General features: G+C 49.1%; 1 protein-coding gene across 4 annotated transcripts in view; it reads right to left on the bottom strand.

Annotated features, from left to right (window-relative positions):
* Positions 1–1,354: 1,354 nt before the first annotated feature.
* The window catches only part of BOC (BOC cell adhesion associated, oncogene regulated), an 80,030-nt gene continuing 59,372 nt past the window's right edge, over positions 1,355–22,012 (bottom strand). For 2 of the 4 annotated variants that reach the window (XM_075000047.1, XM_075000058.1), the window contains exons 5-19: positions 21,251–21,394; positions 20,464–20,757; positions 19,471–19,743; positions 18,536–18,819; positions 13,802–13,964; positions 12,577–12,687; positions 12,042–12,248; positions 11,307–11,488; positions 10,080–10,185; positions 9,620–9,742; positions 7,754–7,966; positions 7,140–7,348; positions 5,892–5,965; positions 4,509–4,702; positions 1,355–2,326 (exon numbers count right to left, since the gene is read on the bottom strand). In XM_075000047.1, the coding sequence (XP_074856148.1) occupies positions 2,142–2,326; positions 4,509–4,702; positions 5,892–5,965; positions 7,140–7,348; positions 7,754–7,966; positions 9,620–9,742; positions 10,080–10,185; positions 11,307–11,488; positions 12,042–12,248; positions 12,577–12,687; positions 13,802–13,964; positions 18,536–18,819; positions 19,471–19,743; positions 20,464–20,757; positions 21,251–21,394 (2,762 nt within the window). In that variant the 3' untranslated portion in view covers positions 1,355–2,141. The remainder of the gene's footprint in view (positions 2,327–4,508; positions 4,703–5,891; positions 5,966–7,139; positions 7,349–7,753; positions 7,967–9,619; positions 9,743–10,079; positions 10,186–11,306; positions 11,489–12,041; positions 12,249–12,576; positions 12,688–13,801; positions 13,965–18,535; positions 18,820–19,470; positions 19,744–20,463; positions 20,758–21,250; positions 21,395–22,012) is intronic. The other 2 variants (XM_075000067.1, XM_075000076.1) reach the window with 2 other exon arrangements.

The raw sequence follows: 22,012 nt of genomic DNA, 5'->3' as shown, positions 1-22,012 counted from the left end.
TAGTAATAGTAGCAGTACAGTCAGGTAACAAAAAGGAAAAAAGCGTGGGTAAGAGGGAATCTCAACTCATAGTCATGCCTCTCTTACACCTTTATCATAATCTTGGCCAGAAGATGAGAGGGTAGGTAGTGCTCCAGGTGTAATCATTGAGCTGTATTAGTGATGTCTTGCAGAGCTTTGCAGCGAATGAATACTCTTATCCCCTGTTCAAGAGGGAGTAATTTTTAACGTGTGAGATCTACCCACTGGAAATTGCCTGCCCCGTTCTATGGTCAGTACTTGGATACCTAAAGTGTAGCTAATGAGCTTCTTACAGTGGCAGCTTGTGGTGTAGCCTATCCTGTCAAAAGGAAGCAGAGAGTGATTTCCAAGCGAGGCCTTGTCCACCAGCTGTATGCTAAAGAGCAGGCTGGCCAAATACTGCAGATGCCCTCTGCTGAGGAAAGGAGGGGCACGTTGTGAAAGGAGGAATGAGAGGGTGGAACAAGTTGAAAAGCCCAGAACTAGATGCTGAATACAGCAGATGAACTTCTTTAGTGTCTGAAGTGTTAAATTTTGCCCAAAGAAGGGAAGGTCATTACTAAATCAGACATTGCTGCTTGCCTCAGCTCAGTAACGATAAGGAACTGTTATGAATTGGGGTACTGGTGTCTGTGGTAGGGAAAAGTGTGCCTGGGGTGTTCATGGTATGGGAGTGATAGGCCTCAGCCTGTGTTCTAATGCTGGTTTGACATTGAGGTAAATATAGACTTGCTCCAACTTTTCAGAGGAGAAGTAGGTTGTAGAAGACAAAAAGCATGTCTTACTTTTCCTGCTCCTGGAGTCTTCTTTTTTGATCTATAGCATGGGTGTTTTGACTATGGTCTACAGCCCTGCTGCAGTCTCACTGCCTCAGTCCTCAAATGGTAAGGTTTGCTTCTAAGGCAGGAGGAGCCCAGCCCTGGACTTTAATGGTCCAGAGACCTTTTCCGAACCAACCAACCCTCATGGGCTCTCTGCCCCTATTGAGGTTGTTCCAGTTTGTTCTTTGTGAGGTGGTTTGTATGAACTGAACCACAATCAAATATACAAACCACTCTCAGCTGGAGGGAAAGGAAAGTGACAGCGGGATAGAACTGAACTTGTAGCCATGAGGAAGGAGCAGAACTTGAAGCTTCATGCCTCCAAGGAAGATTCAGTCCTAAATTGCCTAAAGCTCTCGGTGCCAGCAAGCAGAAATGAAAAGCATCGGAGATCCAAATTGGGCAAATGCAGGGCAGTTGCATCCATCGCAGTACAGCTAGTGTTTCTTGTACTGTCTGCGTGTGGCAAGAATCCTTCTGAGAAGGTGCTGAAAAAAAAGGGAGAGGCTGGACAAAAGATTGTTCTGCACATCTTTGGTCACCGCCAGTTCGAAGGTTTGACTTTGGTCCTCTAATGGGTGTTCTGACTTCACCTGGAGCTGGACTGGGCCTCACCTCTGGTTCTGAATCCTGGATTTAGAGGAAGCCTCTGGGGGCTCTGTGTAAAGCAGTAACCTATAGAAAATAACACCTGCCCTTTCTCTGCTCTTGCCCTGGAAGGAGACAGAGCTCAGCATAGAACTATTCAGCATATATCAGACCACAGAGAAGAAGATGAAAACCTTTATTTTAGCTGTTAAAGCAGGGGATTGGCTTTGCATACATGCTACTACAGGCAGTGTGTATGTGAAGGGTTGTTAATGCCAATATGTATTGTACATGATTTCCATCCATTCTGAGGAGCATGTTGCCAGATCCCTTCTAGCTGGGAGCAAAAAGGGACCCTCTTTTTCCACAGTCTCATCTTTAACATAGTCCCTGCTGCAAAACACACCTTAGACCAGTTTCCTCTTCACAGTAGTGTTTGGCTGGATGTCTTCTGATGCTTCTTTTGTTGAGCAGAAGGCTGCTTTTCCTGGTCTGGGTGCTGATTAATAGCCTGAGGCTACTGCTGGCAGATGCCCCAGTTTGTCTCCTCCTGCTCCCTTGCTCAGGCTCCCCTCTCTCTCAATAGCATTATAAAAAGTACATACACATCTATTTACAAGTGCATAAATATATAAATAGGGCTGTTATACAAAAATAAATACCCAGTCTCTCTCTTTAGAATAATAGTCTTTTGCAAAGGCAGCTTTGTCCCTAACTAGTAGGAGGAGGCGTCTCAAAGGGCATGTGCCGTGGAGGGCTGCTGCTCAGATGCCTCACTGAGTCCTTCCCCAAATAGGTGATGGTTGGGTTCTGGGGACACAGCTCTCCTCTGATCTGGCAGCAGTCCAGCCTCTCTACTTCTTCAACTGGCACCAGGCCAGGGCAGCAAGGGGTACCTGAGAAGGGAGGGGAGCAAGAAGCAATTACAACCAAAGAAAATAGCTTTGACCAGTGCATGAACATACCAGGATGAGCAGCGAAGTCCACACCACCTTCTAGCAATGGACCCTATTGACAAAGGAAAAGTGACATGGTGCTTGATTCTCCCCATTCCTGCTGTGTGGGTGACTGTGTCCTATGGAGATATGGTAACAGATAAAGTGTGTTGCAGGGCACCTGAGACTAACTGATTTGTTTCCCTCACTAGGTAGAATTGTTTTGGTGGATCAGCCTCATGCATGGTGGACCACTCTTACCTGAACTCAAATGTGTCCTCCTATGCACTTACTTGAGAGGCAGCCTGGGAGATGCAAGCACTGGAAGGTTAAGGCACCACAGTGGCCAAATACATGTCTTAGGTACTTCACCAGGTTAGGTACCTGCCACGGGGCAGACAAGTTGTCCCTGGATGCAACATCTCAGAATAAAGAGAATGAGCTGGTTCTAGGAAGCCCTCTTCTGCCAGATAAATGTCCCGTCTACCAATGTGCTGGACCAGTTTTGTGGTTTCCACCTGCTGTGCTGGTCTCCTCATGTTGCTGTGTGATCCTGGCAATTACAGGCCACCAATACTAACTTCAGAACCAGGCAAACTGGTTGAAACTACAGTAAAAAACAGAATTATCAGACACACTTGGTGGGCAAGCATCAACACAGCTTTTATAAGGGGAAATCATACTTCACTAATCTACCAAAATTCTCTGAGGGGGTCAAACAAACATGTGGACAAGGATGACCCTGTATATATAATGCACTTAGACTTTTGGAAAGCCTTTGACAAGGTCCTTCACCAAAGGCTTGTAAGAAAAGTAAATAATTACTGTGTAAGAGGAAAGGCGCTCTCATAAATCAGTAACTGGTTAAAAGACAGACAAAGGGTACGAACAAATAGTTTTCGGAATGGCAAGAGGTAAATAGTGGTGTGCCCCAGAGATCTGTACTGGAAACAGTTCTGTTCAACATAGTAATAAATTATCTGAAAAAAAAGGGGTAACTAGTGAAGTAGCAAAATTTGCAGAAGACAAAATTATTCAGGATAGTCAAGTTCAAAGCAGATTTGCAGAGTTACAAAGGGACCTCACAAAATTGGGTAACTGACAACAAAATGGCAGATGAAATTCAAGGCTGATAAAAGCAAATTAATACACATCGGAAAAAATAATCCAAACTATGCATACAAAATATTGGGGCCTAAATTAGCTGTTAGCACTCAAGAAAAAGATCTTGGCATCACTGTGAATAGTTCTCTGAAAATATCTTAATGTGCGATGTCACTCAAAAAGGCAACAAAAGGTTAGGACCTGTTGGAAAAGAGATACCTAAAATATTGTAACACCATTTTGTAAATCTACGGGACACTCATCTTGAGTGCTGCATGTGGTTCTGGTGGCCCCATTTCAAAAAAAGATATAATTGGAAAAGGTACAGAGGTCAACAAAAGTGATCAGGGGTATGGAACAGCTTCCATATGAAAGGTTAAAAAAGACAGGGACTGTTCAGCTAGGAAAACAGACAACTAAGGGGGGGGATACTATAAAATATGATTGGTGTAGAGAAGACGTATGTTTTATTTACTCCTTCACACAACACAAGAACCAGGGGGTCACCCAGTGAAATTAATAAGCATAAAGTTAAAAATAAGCATAAGGAAATGCTACACATTCACAATCAACCTGTGGAAGATTTTGTCAGGGGATGCTGAGAAGACAAAAATCATAACTGGAGTTCAAAAATAATTAGGTAAGTTTGTGAAGGATGTGTCCATCAATGGACAGTTAGGGATGCCACCCATGCTCTGGGTATCCCTAAGCATCTGCCAGAAGCTGGAAATGGATAACAGGATGGATGACTCGATAGTTTCCTTGTTCTGTTCTTTTCCTCTAAAGCACTGGCCACTGTCACAAGATAGGATACTGGGCTAAATGGACCATTGGCCTGACCCAGCAGGGGGGTTCTTACGCCCTGTGAGGCATTCAAATATTGCCCTAAGCACCAAAATGCTGAGCATTAAAAAGAAAGTTCGTCTCCATCCCTGGCCTCGAAGAACCTTGCAGAAATCTCCCCAAACTAATACCTTCCTTTAAGATCTACCTAAACAAGTATAGTGGCACCAGGGCCTAAGTTCTCCTGCACACTCACCTCTGTGGAATGTGGGATCTCTCAGGGCTTCTAGATCGGGACCTCCCATTTTGCTTCCTGTCACTGGGTGGTGTAGGCCAACAAGTTGTGCCTGAAGATGACAGCAGTCATCGTGCATCTGGAGCAGCTGATTGGTGGAATCATCTGGGAGGCTATAGAGGAACGAACAGTCTTCTGGTCTAGCATCAGGGAGCCTGATGGAAAAATAGATAGGGGTTGTTGTTGTCCACACCATCCCTAAATACTCCTTCTCAGAGGTCTGCTAGGAGGACAGGACGAGTGGTACATTCCAGCAGCCTGAAACGGTGAGAGATTCTCTTTGGATGGACAGCAGAACTGCTCTGGACGGCACCTGCCATGGCACTGTGTTCCAGTACAACATAGTACTCCCAAATGGGAAGGATTTTGCTGGGGAGGAACTGAGATATCCATGGAACCTTAGGCATACATACATATTCTTATCTCATAAGCCAACATCTGGCTGAAGACAACACAACACGCTAGAGTCCGCTCCTCAGCTCATAGTCAAGAACTGGAAGGCCCTGGCTCTGCTTTCAGATGTGTTAAGTACAGCTTGTCCTAGTTCAAGTGATGTTGGCGGGGGGGGGCGGAAAAATTGAATTTCCCTCTGACAAAGAAATTCAAGTTTTTGGGGGAAAAAAATTAATCACCAATTGAGACAAAACAAGAATTCTGATGCAAAATTAGAAAAAAAAAATCCAGAAACAGCAGAAAAAAAATGCAGATATGGAACTTTCTGACAGAAAATCATTCCCAATCTGTTCTAGTTTCAATATAAACACTTTCTTCAAAGCTGCTGTGGTCACAGCCTGGTCAACAAGGATGTGAGAGGAGACAGTAGAAACAGGAAGCGTCACAGTTGATAGAAACACTGAGCTGAAATCTGAGCAATGAACCACAGTGTTACAGCAAGCCTCCAACTGGAGGGACTTCCTCAACAGTGGATGGGAGTGTTAGTCCTGTTAACCTGTCTCAGTCTTCATCCCTATTTGGGACAGAAAAAAGAGGGGAAGCCGGGGGGGGGGGGGGGGGCGGGTCTTTATCATCTGAAAGATTAGCCCAGCTTCCCTCACCCCCACCCCAATATCCTAGGAGGGATCATATGACATTCAGAAAGAGAACATTTAGACTGGAAAAAATCCTAGGCACTGAAATGTAGGATGTGGAATAGTCTCTCAAGGGAAGGGGCTGGGGGAAGGGGCACTTTATAACTAGACTGGAAAGATCCCTGGAGTATAGGCAATGGGAATGATCCTGGGTGTTGGAGAAGGTGTCCTTAATAACATGTTTCAATTGCTAAGTCCCATGTTTGTGAATCATATCTCCTCAACCCTCATCAGAGCCCCCAGGGCTACAGCTTACCTGGAGGAAGGATGGTGTTTTTGGACACTACCATTTTGAAGCACCCTGGCCTGCAGTAAGGTATTGGTCTCATCCTGCAGTTGGAAGGAGAAAAAGGAAAAGGAGCATCTTAGAAAAGCAGGACTCCAAATTAGATTTAAGAGATGGAGACTGGTCTGGACTCCAGAACCAGCACAATGGTGGTATGTAGGGATGAACCTGCTTCCTGTATTGCAGAGGGCAGAACTACTGCTGGGAACTGGCCCACCAAACTCACTTCATGCTGGCCATGGAATCATCAGATGATACCGGCATGTGACTACACGTTGCACCTCCCAAAACCAAGATTCTCTGGTCTGGCAACATCCGTGGTCCAGGAGTACCCCGGATGTTACTGGACCAGACAGCTCCAGATTGGGAAGCTAGTAGGAGGGCTAGTGACCCTGGGCAAGGAGCCCAACTAGGGCCAGAGCCTGTGTGACGAGTACATAGCCTGGCTGGGGCTGCAGCCAGCACCCACAAGGCCATACCAGCTGCCACAGCTGGCAGCCCAGGCATGGCCAGGCTGGAGGTAAGGGGGCTCCAGGGTTGGACCTGGAGGTAGGGGGTGGGGGGCAGCTGGGCAAAGTGGAGCCAGTGGCAAGGAGGGGCAGTAGGCTTGGAGGGTTGGAAACGGGACCTCCCTTCTTCCAGCAAATTCCCTCATCAGGGATTGATCAGGTCCTGAGGGTGCCAAACAAGGGAGGTACAACCTGTACTGTGTCTGGAATACAGCTGTGCTGTTGCTTTGTTTCCATAAGAGCAATAAGACTCCTACGTCTTGGCCCCTGTACAATCCCAGCATGCCTTGCTGAGGTTTGGGCAAGGAGATCTTGAGACAGGAAGTCAGGGTCTCTTGCTAACTTCTCCAGCACCCCTCTGTCTAATCACTGGAACTACAAAGATGTTCCCTGTACCCCTTCTGCCCGTGACTTGGAATTCTTGGCACAGGGAGAGAGGGGTGGCACTAGTCTTTCCATTCAAAGTTAATTAGAACTGGATTTCCCTTTTCCAGCCTGCCCAAGTTGTCTCCTTCAACTGGATCCTGTGCCAGGCAAGCTACCCTCCCCACCTCCACCCCAGCTCTGAGGCAGGAGGGACTGGAGACATGTTTCAGAGTGTGCTCTAGCCAACTGGCCAATGGGCCAGGCTGGGTTTGACTGAAACACTCCCCTCCTCCCCATCCTCTAGCCTGCATGTGCTGGTTGTTAACGACAGGTGAGAAGGTACCTGCTGAACTTCACCCGGGCTGTCGTCCCGGGGCTTTGTGCTCAGGTAGCTCGTCCCACCGGAGGGGCAGCAACCATTCAGGTGAACACCATTAGCATAGAGCTGCCCGTTGGCTCTTGGAATGGGAACACCCCGTAGGGGCACCATGGTGTACTGGCAGGAGGACACCAGCAGCCCCGTTCCAGGGAAGCCCAGATCAATGGTTTGTTCTGAAAAGGGAGAAGAAAAAAGGGATCTGAAAGAGGAAACAAGACACTGCTGATGGCCTGCAAGGGTCCTGGAGGCACACTGGGTTGTACCACCTGCTGAGGCACCGTACAGGTGGGACAATGATCCAACCCATCCCCGTGGGAGGGGGACCCTGCCTGATAGAGAAGAGAGAGGGGAAGAGGGTCCCTGCTTTCTTCTTTTCCAAAATTCAGGACTATTGGTCTGACAAGTTGGACAAGGGAGAACATTTGGGCCTCTGCCTGCATAAGCCTTCATAGGGCCTTTACTCCTCAGTACAGCCAGGATCTTCCCACACAACTATTCAAAAACTCCCCAGGTGGTGCCCATCCCCTGTGACAGCCTGTACCAGCACCCTCCCCACTCCTCAGAGGGAAGCCACTTACTCTGCTTGGACCAGGCTCTCCACAGACAGAAGGGGATGAAGGCCACGATGATGAGGACAATAGAGCCCAGCACGACCCCTACAATCAGGTAGGGCAGATCACTGGAGCGGGCCACCATGGCACCAGTCCCCAGCCCACTGTGCCCACCACTGAGCGGTGGCTGCTCCTGTGGGGGCACCGTTGAGGGCAGAAAACGCCCAGGTGACTTCCGAGCTGCAACAGGGAGATAAGGAGTTAAAAACGAACCCGCTACCAAGGCAGCTGCACACACAATGTGGTTCACAGAACCACTGGCTCACCACCTCCTTGTGGCTTGGGGGTAGGGGGAAGAAAGCCCCCGCTTTTTTTTATTATTGTTATTATTATAACAATCCTATTACATTTCTATAGCACTGTTCACCCGACGGCCCTTCGCTTGCCGTACGTAATAGGGATCACTGGGCCGATCACGGAAACAGCACCTCTGGGATAGAACGTGGCAGCTCGCTCCCATCGCCCCTAAACACTACAGGGAAAGCGAAGGGAAAGACTGCGTCCAGTGAGAGCTACAGGGGATTTTAAAGAGAAGCAGAAGGTATCTGTCAGTCTCTGACTCCACAGCGGAGTCCCACAGGGCTCTCTCCTTGGTCTTCTCTGCTCCCACTGCATGCTTTCCCTCAGCAACCTCGTCCGCTTGTGTGGCTTCAACTGCTAGCCGTGCCGGTGAGTCATGTATCTGCCTTGCTACTCCTGAGCTGCCTCCCTCCAACCAATCCTGCAGCTCAGCCTGTACTTCCTGACATCTGCTCCTGGATGTCTCACCAGCAACTCCCAGCCAACAACAGGGAAGCTGGACTTTCCCCCAGCCCTCTCCACTGCCCACGTTCTGTGTCACTCACACCACCAATAGCTTCCCTGCACTCAGCACGCCCAGACTGTGCAGCCATCTCTGGTGCCTCCCCTCTAGTATCACCAAGCTGCCTCCAAATCCAGCTGGTTTCCGCACACCAAACATTCCGAAGACCAGCCCCTTTCCTCCAACCAACAGCAAAACCTCTTCCAGGCCTTGAGCATCACCCAGCTCCACCACCACAGCCTCCTTTCTAGCTCCCCTATTGCCCCTCTCCAGACCCTCCAGAACACCTCCACTAGCTTCTGCCTCCTCGCAGATGGCATGGACCACGGTAGCCATCTCTTGGACTCCCTCCATTAGCCCTGCCTTCTTCATTGCACTTTGATACAGCCCTGTTGTCCTCATGTGACATCCCACTTGGCTCCTCTCTGGCCAATCTTTCCTCTCATCGTGTGCCCAGCCAGCCACTCCCCGGCCTCACCACCACCACCACTGGCTGCGTGGGGGCTCAGCTCTCAGAAGAGGCTCTGCCCATGCTGCCCCCACTCATTGCTCAGCTCTCTTGAGCCTCCACCCTCCCTTCAGATAAAATCCTCCTGCAGGGTTAGGGCATCTTCCACAGGGCCCACACTATGTGAGTTCATTTGCTCAGACTTGAAATCGTATTATTATTCTTCTGACTTCTTCTTCACTCCCCTGCACTCCAGATTATTTGCTTCAATCCCATCTTTTATCATGCCTTCAACCCAGGCCACCTTCTCTTGGGGTGGGAATTGTCTATCCCCTGCACGTGTGACATTTCTCACCCAACAGGGCTGTCCCTGCTGAGCTGTGCACAAGCCTAATACCAGTGTCACAGCATCACTGCAAATCCTGCCTTCCTCACCCCGCCCCTCCCTGCTGTTTGTTACCCTCTCTCATCTTTAATCCTGACCACTGGCTCCTCTGGCCAGCCCCTGAACCACCCTTGCCCTTTGGGGAATGACGACGAGGGGCGGCGGGAGGCTGCTGAGGCGTGCATGGGAGCTGGATACCTTTGGTTTCGCAGATCATCACATTGCTGAACTCGCTCTCGCCGCCCTCATTGAAGCACTGCATCTTGATGTCGTAGGAGGTCTCTGGCTGCAGGTGGCTGATGGAGTGCCAGTACCGGTCCCCTGAAGGGGAGACAAACACAGGGCTCTGTTAGCTCCCTGTCCCAGTAACTCAAGCCAAGCCTCCCTGTCTTTGGCTCCCTGACAAATGCAGACTCGCTCATCCTGTCTCTGCACCCTAACGAGGGCAGGGGTGAGCCAGAGGTGTCTTCCCACCACCACCTCCCTTTGTTGTGCTGGACAGAACTTCAGATGGGCTGGGCCTGGGCAGCCCTGGCTCCTCCATGTCGCCACAGGGCAGTGCCCCTTCCACAGCTGCTCCTTGTCGCCAACAAACTCTCAATGGAGAAACCACCTGGCACCCATACAGTGCTGGAGCCAGTCGCCCGGCACCTCTTACCTTCCACCGTGTCCTTCTTGTAGTCACTGTCGTTGTCGCTGTCGGTGGGTCGGTAGTAGATGTAAAAGCCGTGGATAGGGGTGTTGTTGTTACTGGCTGGGATGTACTGTGCAGGAGACAGGGAAGGCTACGGTTAGGAGGTGCCCACGCGGCTCAAACAATCCCTCTCTGTGGAGGAGTCTCAGGGGCATTTCCCCCTCCCGTGCTGCTCTTGGGCAGGGGCTTCTTTAGGGACCTAAGGGGGTGCACTGTCACATCCCAACCCCCATGCTTCCATGGGACCTGGGACACCATTGGTTTTGCCATGAACAGCAGCCCCCCCGTCCTAACGATGCACTTGGCTGTGCATGAGGGCTGATGACCTTTGTTTCAGCCTTGCTCAGGTTCAGGTGTCCTGTAAAAGCTACATCTTGTAATGATCCAGTGATCACATGCCACTTACAGGAGAGAGACAGACAGACTTAGCAACCCACCACTCCCCACTCGCCACCAGCACAGCCGCTGGCCAGCAGCTCCTAGCTTTCCCCAAGCTATTTCATCACAGAGACTGCACCTTCCCCACCCTTGCCCAGACCCCTTCAGATACAGCCCTGGAAAGTCTGCTGTGAAGTCTCCATGGGGATTTGTGGCCAGAAGAAACTGACTGGGAAGGGGGTAATGCATCTCTCTGGCTCACCGTGGGCTAATGAAAGCCCTTCAGTCTGGGCAGCTATGAAAGAAGGGCACCATCCGCGCTTTGGTCAATTTACGTGTACTAATTAATAAACAACAACTGTTTGGACAGCATCCCTGAGCCTAAAGGAACCCAACCCAGACCGAAAAGAAGCCACTTCTGAGTGGAGCGTAGAGGCTGGTTTAGCAGCACCCAGCAATGCCCCCCAGCAGGTGTGCACAGGAAGTGAAGATGAAGAATGTATCCAATTGAAATGGAAAGAGGCACTAATTAACCAAACAGCAATTAGGCCAAGGTAGGAAGCTTACCCACCCCACTTTCAGGAATCTTTTTTGAGCAAGATGGTCATGGCCCCAGCTTTATGCTCCACCTGGAAATCTGCATGTCCAGCACTTCCCTTAGCACCCTGTGGGCCAGCGGCTCAGCCATCGACATGGAGGAAGAAAAGCATGAAGCCCAGCCTGCTCTAGCCTGTGAGAGTGGCTAGCCACCTGAGATTTTATCTTCTAAGCCACCCATCCCTCCCTCCTGCAGACACGGAATTTCTCCCATACCATCCACTTCAGCATGATTGTGGTCTCGTTGATGGCATCGGTGAAGGTGATATAAGGCCCAGCGACAGGGCGCTCGTACACTCGGTTACTGTATCCTGACACAATGTATGGCTTGGACGCGGCGCTGGGATCACTCTCACCCAGTATGTTCAGCGCCCGGACACGGAACTTATAAGAAGTGCCTGGTAAAAGGAATGGGTTGGAAGTGATGGCATGAGAGAAGACTGGTTCCACATACAAACCCAATAGTCAGCACAGCACCCAAAAGACGAAAGCCCTGTCGCTCTCTTCCAGACAGCTCAGCCCCACTGGATGGCAGAGAGAGATGATGCAGAGAAGGTGCTTCTGGGCCCAAAGTCAAAGAAATAATGGCCTGAGTTCAGTTGTGTCCCAGACTAAGGCCACGTTTTCTCCCCAGAAAGCTGTCTGGATGGTCCGCAAGCCGAAATTTGTGAAGTTCCACCTCCCTCGTAGGAACAGCTAGGAGAAGACCACCTTCTCTGATCTCAAAGGAGCCCAGAGCCCCTTCCATCTCTCTCTGCACACCAGCAGCAGGATTTAGGGCAACATCTGAAGATATACTAAGAAAGGACTGGGAAGGCTTTCTACTGCTCTCTGGAGGGGCTCAAACACCACAGCGCTAAGCGTGGCCTAGCCGATGGGACCCACCATGCAGGAAAAGGACAAATTGTCGCAGCCCATGGAAAATAAAGAGGGGAGGAGCACATCTCCTACCTTTCTCCAGGCCTGGGATTTCCACGGAGAGCCGAGAGGGGGGTATGTCACTGGTGGCCAACACCCAGTCTCCCAACTTCTTGAGTTTCTTGTACTCCACTCGGAAAGACTGGATGGGGAATCCTCCGTTCCCACGGGGAATCCAGGTCACATAGACAGATGTCTCCGAGGCTGTGGAGATGGTGGGGCGGTCGGGTGCCTCTGGAGCTGAGACGAACAAGGTTGAACATGAAACGTCTCTCTCTGCCTTTCCTTCTCTAAAGCGAATTTAGTGTGGAGGAGAGGGACTGGTTCAATTGCCTCCCCACCTGTGTGCCCCAGTCCCTCCCACCTCTCTCGACTCGAGTTCTGCGGCTTGCAGGACACCCTGATGACACACAAGTGCTATGCTCTAGTCATGAGCAAAAACAGCAGAGAGGCTGTTTAGCAGCACCGAGCAATGTCACCCCACCAATGGGCTGACTCTAATCCTGATGCAGCCTGGCCTTGGAGGCCCGGAGCACACATGGCATTCCCACCCAGGGTAGGGCCTTACGCGATAGGCGGCTGTTGTCCAGCTGGTCGCTGCTCTGAGTGCTAGTGCCCGGGTCGTCCTTTTGGATCTGCTGCTCTTTGCTGGCAACAATGTCAGGTTTTGGTCGCCGGCCTAGCCCAGAAAGAAATGACATGAGAGAAGATGCAGCATGATGGACAGTTACTTCCTGGGTTGATGTCCTGCTGGAAATTCACAGCCATTGCATGAGACTAGCTTCACTTTGCACTGACAGAACCCAAGGGCATCACAGCATTTTTTTGTCAAATGACTGTCAAATAACTGAGGCTGAATTGTAGACAAAACATGAAAAATTTCCAGAAAAAGAATGATGGATCTTTATTAATTGCAGTAACTTGGGAAAGCTGGGGAGGAAAAAAAAAAAAAGCTATTTGTTTCCGGTAAATTTGCTAGAACAATAGAAACAGTCACCTATTACCTTACACCAGCTGTTCTTTTGTTTTTAAAAACCAGACATTTTGCTACAATGTTACTAAAGACAGGACAGGGTGCTTGCAGCTCGAATTCCATCTGCTTTCAGCTCAGATACATGGGATTCTACTGTCCCAATAGGGAAACAAGTGTGTGTTACTAACCTCAAAATTCCTGAAAGCTTGTGTAGTGTGCAGAAAAAAGCCCATTACAATCAAAGTTGCATTGGAAGCCTAATATTGGCAGGATCTGCAATTTCCATAATGTTGCGAATGAAGCAAGGCCTTAAGCACGGATGAATTGTCCCAAGAGGACAAAATGTTCTGTGACTACTAAGTGACTCTACAAATGTTCAGCTACAGTTTTGGCCATTGAAAAGCATTTCTAAGTTCTTCGTGAAGAACCCACCACCCTTTGGCCCACCAGCTGAACCTAAGAAGCTGGCCACCATTGCTAGAGCAATGCCTACCTGGGCCACCGCGAGGGATCTGACTTGGCTGAGGTCAACCAGCCTGTCAGTAGCAGCAGCAGGAATGGAACCCAGGAATCCCGATTCCCCATGGTCTGTGCTTTCAACACACTGCCTAACACCCTGCCCACTTTCTCTGAACCTAGGGGCATCTGCCTTTCCCCTTGGCAGGCACTGCATGGGGAACCAACATGCAGCATGCATGGCGAAAAGTCAGCTGCAGGGTACAAGGCAGAGAGCCTAATTTCAGAAGGGTTCTATGAAAGGCTGGGGGATGATACCTCAGGGAGTTAAACCAAACATCTAGGGAAAAAATTTGTTCTTTACCAGTCCTGAAGGTCACCATGGCGGTCTGTCCCTCCCCTGCGCAATTATAAGCTGCCATCTCCACTTCATACAAGCTCCCAGGATCCAGTCTGGTCAGGGTCAGGCGGTGCTGAGAGGCAGGGATCTCTTTGACTGTCCAGTTGGCTGAAGAGTTCGTAATCTGCTGAAGAGTAAGTAACAAGCGGAGGGATCACTGGCCTGGCAGGGAGGGAGCTCTTTGGTTTACTTTTAGGCTGAACTTGAACTTTTAGGTAAAACTTGCCAGGAAGCCTGGAAAGTTTGAAAAAGTTTCTCTCTTGTCTTTCCTGCCACCATTTGGCTTTCTGCAAGAATGTGATTTTTCACAATGATTCTGCAAAGCTCCGGGGCTCAGCTGTGCCCAAGATACGCCTCCAAGCGTTAGGGATGCGCTTCTGGATGCCTAAGCTTTCACTCAAGTTCACCCCTTACTACATATTATCCTACTTCTAAGTCCAGCGTATCCCAACCTTCCCAGACAACTGTACCCCTTTCAGAAGTCTGATTTGTCTCATGTACCCCAAGTTTCACCTTGCTTAAGAACTACTTTCTTACAAAAATCAGACATTACAATTCAAGTGCCTGTTACCACAAAACTGCAGCCTTTGTACAACATTTTAGTTTGTACTGACTTTGCTAGTGCTTTTTGTACTGACTTTGCTAGTGCTTTTTGTGTAGCCTGCCATAAAATGGAAATATGCAGCTGAGCTGATGTACCTCCTGGAAGAGGTCTGCGTATCCCCAGGGATACATATACCCCTGGCTGAGATCTACTGCTCTAGTCTTACTCCACCTTACAGAAACTGCACTTTGTAGCTGTTTAATGATCATTTATTTCTTTTGCAGCTTCTCACATTAAAATGGCCAAGGACTCTTCTGTCAGCACAGACTGCCAGAGCGCTGCTGTGCACGCATACGTAATGTGCCCTCTCACAGTGACTTCACTTTTGGTGTTTCAGTTAAGATAAAACAAAGGTCATTCTGATTTAAAGGGTCTGGATGCTGCGTGTGTCTGGACATACATAACCGTTGCCATTTGTATTTACTGTGGGCAGACTCCCACCGAAACACAAAAGGTGCAATTTCCCAAAGCACCAAAGTAACTTAGGAGCCTAGGTCCCATTTACTTTCTTGAGAGTTAGGCACTTAAGTGCCTACACCACTTTTCAAAATAAGATTTTACCCACAAGCAGCCATTTCCTGCTGTGCAAGTTGTCTAGCGTTTTTTTAAAGCTGATCAGCCTCTATATGCCAGAGTGCATGGCTACCTTCTTGCATCTTGTTTAATGTCAACAGGCCACCAGCCTTCAGATACCAACTATCAGAGTGTAGCCCTTTACAGACATTATTCAGTTCTCAAGAAATTAGGGGGAAACCAAATGCTCTGCAACAGCCTCCCTTTACAGAGTGTAAAATGCTCAACTGCATCTGACAAAGTGGGTCTATGCTCCAAAAAGCTGTTAGTCTGTAAGGTGTCACGGGACTTATTGTTGCTTGTCTGGACACAGACTAACACGGCCACCCCTCCGATACACATTCGCGGAAGACAGCATCAGCATCAGAGAGCAGGGTCAACTCCAGTGATCTAAAACAACACTGCATAAGAAGATGTAAAGGCTGGGTTTTGTCAAATGAAATTCGATGGGAGCTGAGTGCCTAACACTCGTAGGTTCCTTGGAAATACCCAGCAATGCCTCTAGAGAAACATTTTCATGCTGTTTAGACCTGGTCAAACAGAGTCAGCGCTATTCAGCGGTATCATGCATTACAGGAGTATGTGTAACCCTCTAGTTCAGTGGTTTCCAACCCTTTTCAGTAACATGGCACACGTCAACGACACAAAATTCTATGTCAGACCCACATTTTTCAGCTGAATCAATTGCTCATAAATGTCACCTTTACTTACATTTACTATGGTTACAGTCTTACTAGAGAGGTTTGCAACACAGTAGTGCATGCAACAAGCTAAACAAGGATCAAATGCATTAGTGCTTCAAATCCACCACAGAACACACCGTCTTAGACAGTGAGCACAGACGTTTCCAAATCTGCTCAGTGCTATGCTAAGGATGTAGTATTTCAACCATCTACCGGCTCCACTACGCTCCCGCCCTCCTCCTTGCCAGAGCAGGGGCAGGCTCCCTGCCAGGTCATTCGGGCAGGGAAGCAGCATTTCAGCTACTTCCTGGCACCAACAGGGTCTTGCATGGTCAGTATTTCCCCTGACGGTGGCTCTGCAAAGAGCCACAGCAAGGCAAAATTGACAAATTTCATGGCACGCTTGGACAGTAATCGCGGCACACCAGTGTGCCATGGCACACTGGCTGGAAACCACTGCTTTTATTTAGCACTGAATGGAGACACATAGAAACTAGGGGGTTGTGTTAAGTTATGATCTCATGTCTGGTGTTTCCTAATTTTTCAGCACTTAATCATGCAACCTTAATGTTGGTTCAACACAGATTTGTTCACAGACTGTGCAGCATATTGCCGTGAACCGAACAGCCAGGACTAGATACTACATGGTGGAGAGAGAAAGGGGGAATGCAGCTTTCCTCTGCTCCTTCCTTCCCACCAAAAGAGGGGAACCTGCAACTGCCAGGATGCTATTATTCAGGCAAACTGGTAGGAGGCCTAAGAGATGCTGTACGGAGAGGAGCATTGGCAGCACAGGCAATGTGATGAAATGGAAATGCCAAGACCCTGCCATGTAATTTATCTTCTCTGAGTGTCTGACGCTGAGGGATTAACGTCTACCCTGCTTCATTTTTATTACAGAGTCTGTAGAGTTGTGAGACTGAGGGAGGTCCCGCAGGACTGTTCCATTTAAGAATACAGGAGCTGGATTGTGTATGAAGAAGAATATTAGATACAGAGATAATGACTGGGTAAGGGGATAACTTCCCACAGGCTGTAGGACAGTAGCGTGGCTGCTCCTGTGATTGGGTGAGGTGGATGGCACACAGCCTAGATACAAATCACATGCTGACTATAGAAGTCCATACAGGATTCATAGCAGCTGAAGTTAGCGTAACAGAAAGAATGTTTACAATCTTAATTGCTTTACACAAATTTCAGCTGTTTATTTACTTTGTTGCATTTCCTTCAGCGGACTGATCAGTTTCATTCTCCTATCCTAAGGAGTCTGAATTCAGAGGCACTCAGCACAAGCAATACCAGTTGAAGTCAATGGGAACTGCAGGTATTCAGCATGGCTGGGAATCAAACTCCAGGTTAGCGCAGCGCTACTGTATTTGTATTTCCAACTAAGGCTACATCTACACTAACCCAGATGATCAACTGCTTAGGGTCAAACTTTCAGGGTTCGATTCCGTGCGTCTAGTACGGACATGCATAAATCAACTTCAGGGGTAGCAGTCAACCCCTTTGCTCCTTGCGAGATATAAGGAGTAAGGAAGGTTGACAGGAGAAACCTTCCCATCGACCTTCCCCACCCAGTATGGATAGCCAAGTGCAGATACACAATTGCTGTAGCTAGAATTGTGTATCTGTGGTTGACTTACTTTGCTTAGTGCAGACACAATCTTAGCAGATTGGCATGCACTTTCTCTCGTACACTCATAACTTTTTTTTAGTTGAAATAGCTCCTCCCTGCCAACATACCCACAAACATTGCTATTCATATTAGTCTTAATTAAACCTGGCTCTTTATAAAAACTGAATTCTAAACATCCCCTGGGTTGGCAGTCACAAAAATGGTAGCAATGTAAGGGTTAATAGGCCTAAGCCCCATATGTAAGGGCCTAAGAGGCACAAGGAAGAGTCTCCAACTGAGAATTTGGACTACACTGAAAATGTGTTAGTGCAGACGGCAGTGACCCTTGGTAACTTTCTCTGCCCTAATGACCTTCCAGGTGAAGCACTGAAAAAACAAACAAACAAAACAAGAACAAACTGCAGCCTATGAACTAAGATCATGCACTGAAGTGGTTCTGTTCCATGCTAGCTACTGGGGTGCTGCCTCTTGTCCCTGTAGATGGAAAATCTGAATGATCCAGGATTTTATCCCTTTTCACTGTTAGCTCTTGTATCTCCTGTCTTTATTTGAGCTTGCTGGTGAATGAGTCATGGTTGGTTTAAGCTCCAGATTTTAAGTGTTATCCAGGAAAAGAGCAAGGATGTTCTTAGGGGTTACAAACCCTTGTAATAGACACATTTTCATGAAATTAACCAGTTCTGGGGATAGAGATATTTGTATTCTTTTAAATATAAATCCTCCAAACACAATGGAATTGGAGTGTATTAGAACCTGAAGTCTGTATTGGTGTTCTGTCTGTGATGAAGGAAATACAACAGTATAGAAGTAAAAAGAGACTGGCCTCTACCCCATAGTCTAACTTATTACTTAGGAGAGAGATTTTTTTTTTTTTTTTTTTTTTAAATCTTGTCATTGTCCCAACATTTTCAATACTGGGCTCTGCAGTTTGACACGTCATGCCCCTCAGCCCAAAATGAAGCCCCTGAGCCTTCTGTCTTTCTTGCTTTCCTTAAATGGAAGCAAGGGTTGTCCCAGGGGTTATCCCGCCAACAAAAGCGGGTGGAAATCAAATGCCACAGGTAAATGCCACATGGAACTTGCCCCTGGGGCAAGTAGCTGCAGTTAGAAGGCACTGTTAGATAATTGCTCAGTGCTGTCACAAATTCACCTACAGAACGTTAGCAATGGCAACGCAGAGGCAGCATGCAGGGTGTTACCTTGCGATACTTCACAACATAGTACAGGATGGGGGCCTTGCTGTCATGTCGCGGTCTCCACACCAGCTCATAGCAGTCTGTCTTGGATGTCCTGGGAGAACTGAGGATGATGGGTGCCTCAGCTGGAGACGCCAGCCCTTGGTTAGTCGTGCACTGGAGAGATGTTGCCAGCACAGTAGGCTTAGGCCTTTGCAGCATGGTTTTCTCCTTCAGAGCCTTTTCACTGGAAGGTGGCACAGGGGACTGAGCTGAGCTGGAGTCTGGCTGTGGCTTCACAGTTGTCCCTGAAATACAAGTTGGGGGCAGAGAGAGTGGGGGTCAGTCCGAACAACTGACCTTAAAGCACCAGTGAATGCAGAGATAGTAACGATCTACCTAAATTCTCCTGGGGCAAGGAAAATTGTTCCTCCTTGGTAGCCCTGGTGCCATGACCCTTAGAGGAATCACAGCCAAGCTTCTCAAGAAGTGCTAGGCCGCTGCCTCCATTGCACTCAGTTGGAACACCGTTCTCCATCACCTATACCCATGACACACCTCTCCATCTCTCCCATAACAACAATGGGGCACACAGATACTGGGAATGAGTGCAGAGAGGGCAACTTCCTGTAGCTCCGAAGCACCATTTATCACAGCTAGACCCAGTTGGGCCCCACAGCTTCTTGTCATGGTAGAGCTCAAAGGAGACACATGGCCTTTGCTGTAACACAGTCAGCGCCTACCAGGCGATGTGGTGATCCCCGTGTGAGGGGCCAGCTGGGGATGCCCTAGCAGTCTGGGATCGAGCCGCTAGAAAAGCGGGGCTACCGAAATGCAAGTAGGACAGAAAAGAGGCATCAGCCCTTTTGCACTTGCAGTGACCTCCCGTAGGTTAGCCCCATCGATTAAACCACTGAGGTCTACAGAAAGCAAACCTGTGAACTCTGCTGAAGACTCACCAGGCTGGGCAGTCCTCAGGTGTACCATGGCTTGTGCACTGCCAACTTCATTCTCCGCCACACACTGATAAATCCCATCATCCTCTGGTCCCACACTCACCACCCGTAGGGCCTTCCGGGACAGCCGGAAGTGGTGGTTGGAGGAGAGAGGCACAGCATTGCGCAGCCACACGACCGAGGGCTGGGGGTTCCCTCGTACCTCGCAGGTGAACTTTGCACTCTGGCCCCAGGGAATGATCTGCTGGGACACCTCCATGGTAACCTCGGGAGGTTCTGCAGGGCAATAACCATGAATCAACAATTTGCTTTAGCTCCGGCAGAGGGTACAGCACCACCATGGCTCTTGTCTCGTCCTTCTAGTAGGGACAGGTTGGGAAACAGAGCCTCAAACAAGAAAAGCCCTCCTGCTTGACAGGCTTCCCCAGGGTCCGCCCTGTCGCCTCTCCTCTTCTGGCCGCACAGGGAACCACTCTGCGAGAGCCACTACACGGGGATCCCAACACGAGACCAGCACCTGGACGAAACGCAGTTGTCTCAAACCAAACCTGTTCAAGTCCCAGGCAACGCCTGTCAGAAGGGGAAATGCCCTGTGGAAATATCTAATCCTTCTTCCCTCAAATGGAGTCTCCTTATCCAGTGACTCTGAAGTCCACTAGCGTGCTTCACTCTGCAGATTTAAACATCCTTGGGAAGGGCTAGATACTAAGCTAACAAGTGCAGCAGAGCACCCGAAGGGGTAGAAATATAAATAATGGGAGATTAGATTCCCCAAGGGAACCTCCCGCCTCAGGCTCCCTGTGGAATCTGTGAGTGAAAGGGGCAAGTGATGGAGTCCTGAGGGGCACCTCACACAAAAACTGGCGCTAGACACACACATCAGCAAGGAGGGTTGTTTCACTTCACATTATAATGGTGTGGGGGGGGATATTTCTCCTTAAAACAGGCACTAGGAGAAAGGCCAGGCTCTGTCTAGAAAGCAGCAGCAGTACTCACCAAACACCTGAACATTATAGAACATGAATGCAGCGCCAGCCTCGCCCACCCCGTTATCAGCCGTGCAGCTGTAGGTGCCAGAGTCGTCCTCGCTGGTGGCATCGATCAGCAGGTTGCTGAGCAGGAAGCGGGTCTTGTTGTAGCCAGAAATACTGGAGCCGTTCTTAGCCCAGGTGACTCGCGGAGGCGGGATCCCACTGGCCACACACTCCAGGATGAGGCTTTGACCTTTGGTGACGATAATGGTCTGGGCCTCTGGGGGATAAATTATCCGCGCAGCCTCTGCTGTGGAGCCTGGTGAGGTGGGCCAAGAAAAGGAATTAGATGCCTCAGCCGCTGCGCAGGGGAAAAGTGCCCCGACAAAGCACTGACCTGAGGCAGCACCACCCCAGGACAGCTTGCTTCCTCCAGACAGCAGGACACATCCTGCAGGCTGAGAAACTGGGGAGCTCTTGTGAGACCAATGTGCAGAGACACAAAGAATGGAGTTCAGACCCCTTACTCCCAGGTCGCCAATGCTCCTCAGATGGCGTAACAATTCGCATGCAGCACAGAGAACAGACCTCTCGGCCTTCTACAACGAAAACTGCAGACTTCCGTCACCCACTGCAAAGGATATTTTCCAGGAGCACATACCAGTTTTCCACACAAAGCTACAACAACAGATCACGGGGGCTGCATGAGTTAACACTCACCAGTCAAAAGGTACCAAGGATAATATCACACATGCAAAGAGGCAATGGCTTGGAGGCCAAGAACCCAAAACATTTAAAAGGAGGCATCTTACGTCGCACTCGGAGCCTGTCACTGGAGACGGAGGTTTTCACTTCCTGGGTCACCGGGTTGTAGGCAGCACATTTGTAAGTTCCTTCATCCTCCTGGCTGGCATTGACAATCTGAAGGTTCCCAGATGGCATGATCAGGTAGTTGTCTGTGATGGAACAGAGCAACGGATTTTTCTCCAGTGAAACAGAGTGTCACAGACAACCAGGTCACCTCTCAGGAGTAGGGAGCAAAGGGAAGGGCGAAAGAGAGCTGGCTCAATGCACATCACAAGCTGTTCTCCCGGCTGATTTGGTCACGGAATTGGGATCAGGAGAGCACCGATTTGGGAAGGAGAGAGTTGAATGGCCCCGCCAGTGAAGTAAAGTGTCCCAAACACAGATGGGCCCAAGTGACAACATTAGATCTGAATTTCCAGACTTCCCTAGAGTTCAGAAAGGGTCAGAGCTAGGGCTTTGGTTCTGATCTCGCTCTAGTCATAAGAAGAGCTGGAGAAATAATTAATTTACAAAAATTAAAATTAGGAGCTATTCGATTCATCCTTCCTCCTTTCTCAGCTTGCAAAATGCGAGTGAGCAGAGCTCCCTCAGGCACAGGTGCCTGGACACTTCAGAGGACAGGCAGTGGCTGAAAAAGGAACAACTGACGGGAGATACAGCAAGAAGTGGACAGAGGCACATTCTCTGCAAGACTGAAGACCAAGGTTCCCTGGAAGTTGTATGCTTGAGAGGTTGCTGAGGGGGTTTTCAGATGGTGCCCAAGGCAC

This window comes from Carettochelys insculpta, chromosome 1, assembly GCF_033958435.1.
Source record: "Carettochelys insculpta isolate YL-2023 chromosome 1, ASM3395843v1, whole genome shotgun sequence".
NCBI lineage: Eukaryota > Metazoa > Chordata > Testudines > Carettochelyidae > Carettochelys > Carettochelys insculpta.
The sequence above is the reverse complement of the archived record's forward strand: the minus strand, read 5'-3'. Positions and strand labels throughout refer to the sequence as shown.